General features: G+C 36.0%; 1 protein-coding gene across 1 annotated transcript in view; it reads right to left on the reverse strand.

Annotated features, from left to right (window-relative positions):
• Positions 1-456: 456 nt before the first annotated feature.
• The window catches only part of LOC107302447 (monoglyceride lipase-like), a 20,971-nt gene continuing 14,084 nt past the window's right edge, over positions 457-7,343 (reverse strand). The window contains exons 5-6 of the mRNA XM_015831552.1: positions 3,282-3,497; positions 457-1,000 (exon numbers count right to left, since the gene is read on the reverse strand). Coding sequence (XP_015687038.1) covers positions 866-1,000; positions 3,282-3,497 — 351 coding nt within the window. The 3' untranslated portion in view covers positions 457-865. The remainder of the gene's footprint in view (positions 1,001-3,281; positions 3,498-7,343) is intronic.

Consider the following 7,343-nt stretch of genomic DNA (forward strand, 5'->3'; position numbering starts at 1 on the left):
ATTTCTCTCTTAAATATAACTTTCAGTTATATACTTTAAGTTATCTGTAACCCAGGTAACAAAAAAGCAGCCCAAGTATTTACATTTCTTGCATTGAAAAATGATTTGGCTTCTGGAAGCAGCAGCATATCTTCAATGCTTTTAAGTCTTCTAGAATCTAGATACATTATTTTACATACTCTCATTTCTCCATGGTGTCAACTCTGGGGCTAAATGTTAATGGTCTGAGTACAAACTACACCCTTTCAAAGTGCAAAACTGTGCTGTATCTATCATCTAATGGTCTCTTCTTTCAAGGCCTGTTGGGGTTTGTATGGGGAAAAACCCTTTGGCCAGATTATCTGGAATATATATTTGAGTGTTGTGAGATGTTCTGAATTCCTCAGCCTCCTAATCCTATCTTTATCTGTCAAATACTTGGTCCTATTAGAAGGCTTGAAAATTTTCCAAGAACAGGAGGGAAGAATTAAAATCTGGCAAGAGTAAAAATAGAATGCTGTGGAAGATGCCAAACTTTGAAACATTCCAAAAATTATTGCAATATAAAAAATTACCTCAGCACCTCAGGAACTCCTTGGGAAAACCAAAAAACTAGGTTTGGCGAAAGACTGGACAAAGTCCTTTAATACAATGGCACTCCCAGCTGTAAAGTCCACACTAATGTCCTTGCTAGTTCTTTCCTCTGTGGAATAACTGCTTTAAATGGAGCATGGCATTCTCCTCCCATCCCACGCCAGGTAACACAGCAATTTCTTGTAAAAAATAAGTTAATTCAGGAGCCCCTATAAGACCTTTCCCCTCAAAGAGAGGCTGTTAAAACAAAAAGAACCCTTCCCAGTATACCCCAACCACCAGACACAGGGTTTCAGAGTGGCTTTTGCTTAGATTGGTGGGCTTCCTCAGCTGCTTTCTGGCCAATCCATGTTTCTATTTCTTTAAAAACAGAAGTAGTCACATCAGGAAGCTCTTTGTGGAGAGCATGGAAGGCTTCGTCATATACCTGCAGGATGCAAGAAAGGAAGTTGAAGACACATTGCAAATTACTTCTGATAGACTATTTTTCCAATATATGCCTTTCTTGCCATTTTAACACGCAATTATGCCTTTCTTGCCATTTAACATGACACATCTTGTCCTATATCTAGCTAATTAACTCAATTTTTAAAGTATTATCTTCAATTAGGGAGCAATCTTGACTTTTGTATTTGTAAATTTTAGCTTGTTAGGAAGGTGGATTAATACCTTAGAATATTTTAATCACATACTTTCCCCTAGTGCTCAGATGTATTGTATAACACTGCTAAGCAGCACTAGCACAAACTCTTTTTTTTTCCCCAAACAATTTTTTATTAATTTTCAAAGAAAAAAGAAAAAAACACCAAATATACAAATACAGGCATACATTAATATCAATCTCAAAAATTTAGCATCATTACACCTGATTATTTTATATCTATTTCTACCCACCCACTCCCAATCCCCCCCCCGGACTTCCCAGAATTGATTACAGGGTTACAAACACCTCATCCCATCTCAAAATATAAGTGCCCAAATTTAAGACAAACAAATATAAACATCCTTTAACTCTAAACATTAAAAAACAATCAATTAAAACTCTAAGCATATAACTAATAATAATCTATCCATCTTCCCCAAGTCACATTTAAAATTAATTAATTAATTAAGCACAAACTCTTTTTAATCTTTCTTCATTGCAATACTTTTAGTGTCCATGAATTAACGCATAGGGGCATAGATGCAGGGATTTCACTGAAGATTGCTCCTTTCATACACATTTATGTTTATATTTATAACACTTTAGAAACATCTCAAGAAAATCCTGTTCATTGTATATTTCTCAAATATCTGATTGGTAAAAAAGTATTATTGAAATATTTTATTCATTGAAATGCCACTAAGTATTTCATGCCCTATTTTGCCTATTTTGTATATTCCTCCCCTCATGTAAGACACCAAGAAAAAGATAATAACAAGATAATCAATTTTTAAAATGTTGCATCTACAACTCTTTTCCATTCCTTCCATCTATGTGTTTTTGTCCTGTGACCTTCATTTCCACAGATGTGTTTGTTTTTCTAATACCGCCATTATTTTCTCTTTTGATTTGGCATTTCCTTTCTGGAATACCCATTTACTCAGTATACTGACAATAGCCTCTATCCCCAGTGACTCTATGAAAAATAACCTAATCTGTTCCTTATCTACAGAATATATTTTTGTTTATCTACTTAGTTACAGTTATCACCCTGTCTTTTTATATAAATGTCTTCTTATTCCCAAATTTCAAGTAGAATCTATCTTTTGCTAATCCCCTCTAATAGTAAGTAAAAAATGCACAATTTTTATAATTTACATTTCATCTATTATGTTAGAATTCAGTCATCTCATCCATAAATGTCTACTGTCATGTACATAAGACCAACTCAAATCTATAAATATTTCTTATAAATAGTAAAGGATGTGGCATAAGGAACTTCTAATCATGTTTCAGAGTTTTATACACAAGAGAGATCCTAAGGAAAATTCCTAAATATATTCTCTGTGATGTTTTCACTGTATCCGGTTGCTCCAGTAGAGACTGGAAAATATCTAACAGAGAACAGAACAAGAGAGCTGGAAGGGACCTTGGAGTTCTTCTAGTTCAACCCCCTGCTCAAGCAGGAAACTCTATACCATTTCAGACAAAGGGTTATTGTCTATTGGCAATACACAAATTTGAAATAGCCAAGAGGATGGATCCTGCATTTTAAATAATCCTTTTTTTTAATGCTGTTGTTCTATGCTATTTCCATGTGCAGTTTCGGGCGATCCTTTTATCTACTTCCGATTTAAAAATTATGTGCTAAGGAAAACTGATTAATTAACTCTGTCTTCCTGAAATGCAACTTGCTTCTTTGAATTTTAGGCATTCCTCTGGGCATTTTCATAGAAGTGAGATTTTTACAAATAATAGCCATTATGCTTTCTATTTTTGAGTGAATGTATCTCATGTTTAAGTTCTGCTAAAATCAATGGGATTAATCAACCTAGGAATGGGCTTTGAATTATGATGAATGGAAGAAATTGAAAATTTTACTTGAATATCATCGCAAAACGTATTTCATCTGGGCCTTCTCAGTACCTGAAAAGCTAAAGCATGCCTATAATCTAGATTTTTTTAAAAAAATATATCTGCTTAGATTAATACATTTGAATCAATGAACAGAACACAACTTTAAAAACAGTAACTGTATGATCCTGCAAAAATGAAATAAGTTAACCTTGAATGTTTTATCCTGACTTGGGGCAGTATCCATCAACAAGTAAGACCCTCGGATGTCGCAGAGTTTGTCCGGTGAACCATGGAGCACCAAGATGGGGAGAAACAGTTTAGGGAGAGAGCGCTCTATTTTGGCAATAGCATTCAGCAGCTGAATGACAAAGGAGACTTTCATGCCACCATGACAGACCAGAGGGTCTGAACGGTAAGTTTCAACCTGTTGGAGTAAAAATAACATTTCAGACATTTTAGCCAGCAAATAATCAACTTCTGATAAGCATTTTCTCTGCCATTTTGGAAGATATATATATTTAAAGAGGATACATATTAATAGTCACCTACCCATTCACATTTGATTATGTTGCAAATGCCCTTCCCCTCTGAATTCAGATTTGAAACTTAATTTTTTATCTTATTTCAAATGTATGTCAATGTCTGCCAAAAATTATGTCAAAGCAATTCACAGTACACAGACTGTGAATGGCCAAAAGATGAGTGCCCACTGGTTAAGTGGCAGGAGGGAATCTGACTCTGTAGATCGGGGTAGGGAACTATGGCCCTTTTATGACTTGTGGACCTCAACTCCCAGAATTCCTGAGCCAGCCATGTTGGCTCAGGAAGCCTGGGAATTGAAGTCCACAAGTCATAATGGGGCCAGTTGCTCACCTCTGCTCTAGATCATGCTGTTTAGTCTTGGCCTCTCCACATTGCTTAGAGCACTACAATTATGTATTATACAGTATTTCCTGCTGCAGGTTGATAGATGGACCTCCTTACGGTAATAGTTCTAGAAGAAAATTGTGGTCCAATATTCTCTCTAGTCAAGAGTATTCGTTGAATCAGTGGTAATCTAGACCATATAATTATAATTGTTGTTACTTTTTAATTTGGGACTTCATAGTGGAAAATCCGTAACCGGGGTCTTATTAAAAGAAGACTTCTCTACTTTGTCTGGTTCTAATGCCCAGGGATGGGAAACATTTTGCGCTTGGCATGTCAAAACATTCAGAAAATGCCTAACTTGACTCTGCTGGCATGTCACTCCCTCCTCCAAGCCAAGGTTAACGTAAAAGAATTGCTATGTTCACATAATATTACACCCACATTTTGTTCTTGTAGGTTATTTGATATACTTTTGTTCCCTTCCTTTTCTTCTCAACTGATGAGGAAGTGAAATTTGGTTTAGAAAGATTTTATTTTGCACACACTCTGTCAAGGAAGGGGCAAGGGAGAAAGAAAATTATGCTAACAGTAAAAGTGTAATTTTTTTTTTTGCAGCAGCAGCCTGACATTTTTCATAGGAGCTCTGACATTTTCACCCAAATCCATTTGCCTTTTCTTTTCCAGTTTAAACAAAAATGCTGGGTTCTTCTGGCTACTTAGCAACTAACTCTAGCCTAAAAACTGCCCAGTTGTTTGGTGCTGTGCCACAGCATCTCTCACACACAGGCAACATAGCTCCAAGCAGTTTCATTTACTAAAAAGCAGCAGTTGAAGCACTCTTGAAAGGAAAAAAAAATCACAAAGGAGTGGGTGGTTGAATTGACAGACGTTCCCTTCCCACAGAGTAAAATGAATGATATAAATTGGTATGACATACTCCCTTCACCCACCCCAGTACAAAGCCACAAATGCTAGCTAGGAGATGGGCTTTTTTGTTCTTAACCCCTAACCCTATTTTATACTGATATTTTAAAAACTCCTAGAAATACAAGAGACTCCACAGACGTGCAACTTTTGAAAGTTACTGATCCAAGTATGACATTACATGACTGTCCAAGCAAGGGACAAAAGTGAAAGAACAGAAGAAAAATAGCTAGTGGTTACACTTGGTTTTTAATCTTTGATTTGGTATAAACATGAACGTATCTGAAACTGCCAGGTGTTGCAAATTGAGAGCTTCTGGAGAAAGGCTGTGGAGGATAATGATGATTTTAATGAGAGATGCAGGCAAACAATAAAGGACAAGTCAAAGATCTTTCTTTTTGCCACTTTTCTTCTTTTCCAGTTTTCAGTCTGCATTCATTAATTTCGCTAAGCATCATTTGCGCAGTTTTGGATACTATTAAGGAACACAGTCCAGATTTTTCATTGAAGTTGTTTTTACATAACTTAAAAAACCTCAGAACCACAGATTCTCTCTTCATCCAGGCAGGATATCGAGAAGTATGGAATAATTTAATAGTAATATCTATGCTTTGTGTACAGAAGGTCCTTATTGTTTCTGATCAAAAGTGTATAATCTTCACTTAAAATCTATTTACAGTACAGGTAGTTCTTATTTAGTGACTGCCCTGTACAGTGACTGCAATCAATCTGCAACCTCATACAGAGATTGCCAACAAAAAGTAACTTTGCAACTAAGCCTCACATTTATGATCTTCACAGGTCTGCAAAGCAAAGCTGAAATAAGATCATAAGCACATGCATGGTTTCACTTAGTGATCGCTTCTCTTAATGGCTGACTTGCTGGTCCCAATTGTGGTAGCTAAATGAAGGATTACCTGTAGTTATTTGCCATTATTTATCCGACATTTATATTTAAGAATGAGATAATCAGAACTGTAGTATATTTTAAATGTGACTCTACCATCCATTAATTTATTTACATAAGTTTCTTTTAATACCCAATCTGCTTTTTTGTTGCTATAACCCAGTAAATGGAAATTTGCAGTAAGATTTCTGCTGCGACTATCTGGATTCTATTTTGGGTAATTACATCAAGTTTAATTACAGAAAAGTATACATGGTTGATGTGGTTTCACTGCTATTATCACATTTTCTGTTTTTGATTACTTTGCCAAATACAGTATATCTATGCTATAAAAATCTGGGCTACCACTAGATGACAGCAGACAGATATATGACTCCTTGTTACAATCTGGCAGGCACCTCGTTTTTTCAGTTTGGATACAATAACTGTAATGCTAATATAATTCTGCTTCTTGACCTGGAAACATCATTTTTAGAATTTATGCAGCACTTTAATGTTCTCTCTAAACTCATATGCATTACACCCTCTCTTTAAAACAAGGAACTAAATGGTTGCTAAATAATAATAATAATAATAATAATAATAGTAAAGTTGGAAGTGACCTTGAAGGTCATCTAGTCCAACCCCCTGCTCAGGCAGGAAACCCTATACCATTTCGGACAAATGGAAAAGCCGGGAAGACCAGGTTGCTGCCCTCTCATTTAGATAAAGTTCTCTTGGGCAGAGTCCTGCACCTGACCAGCCCCCCCCCCCCCTCACAGGGCAGAGAGATTGCTTAAGCAAGCTATCTTTTCCTAAGCTGCATTTCTCTGCAGTGCAGTGCTCCTCTAAAAAATGCTAACCCCCAAGTTAACAAGCTCAGATCTGTGACCTTAATTAGTTCATTAGAACCTTACATCAGGCTGTGTCTGAAAGTGATTAATTTTATACTGAAGGCTTTTGTTGCCAAGTGCACGAAATTTGGTTGTAAATGTACACATTAGTCAGAAAATGGTTTTTTTTAAAAAATAATAATGCCATATTTGTAAACATTTGCTCAGTGAGGTAACTGCTAAATGAGGAATAGCTTTATCCTAGTATTTGTTACAATCATAGATTTCTAATGTATAGGTTTCTGCTTTCAGCATATATTGACAAATTACTGCCTCAAGCTTAGTATGACCAGCGTGGAGTGTAATTTATATATCTATCTGCATATGTGCAAACACGTATGTAGAAATAGTTGTGTTCCATCCAGTCTTGAAGCGCCTGAAGGCAGGACAAGGAGCAACGGGTGGAAGCTAACCAAAGAGAGAAGCAACCTAGAACTAAGGAGAAACTTCCTAACAGTTAGAACAATTAACCAGTGGAACAACCTGCCTCCAGAAGCGGTGAATGCGCCAACACTGGAAGTTTTTAAGAAGAAACTGGACAGCCATTTGTCCAAAATGGTATAGGGTTTCCTGCCTGAGCAGGGGGTTGGACTAGATGACCTCCAAGGTCCCTTCCAACTTTATTATTATTATTATTATTATTATTATTATTATTATTATTATTATTATTATTATTATTATTATTATTATTATTATT

This window comes from Protobothrops mucrosquamatus, unplaced genomic scaffold, assembly GCF_001527695.2.
Source record: "Protobothrops mucrosquamatus isolate PMUCROS unplaced genomic scaffold, P.Mucros_1.0 scaffold_260, whole genome shotgun sequence".
NCBI classification, from domain to species: domain Eukaryota; kingdom Metazoa; phylum Chordata; class Lepidosauria; order Squamata; family Viperidae; genus Protobothrops; species Protobothrops mucrosquamatus.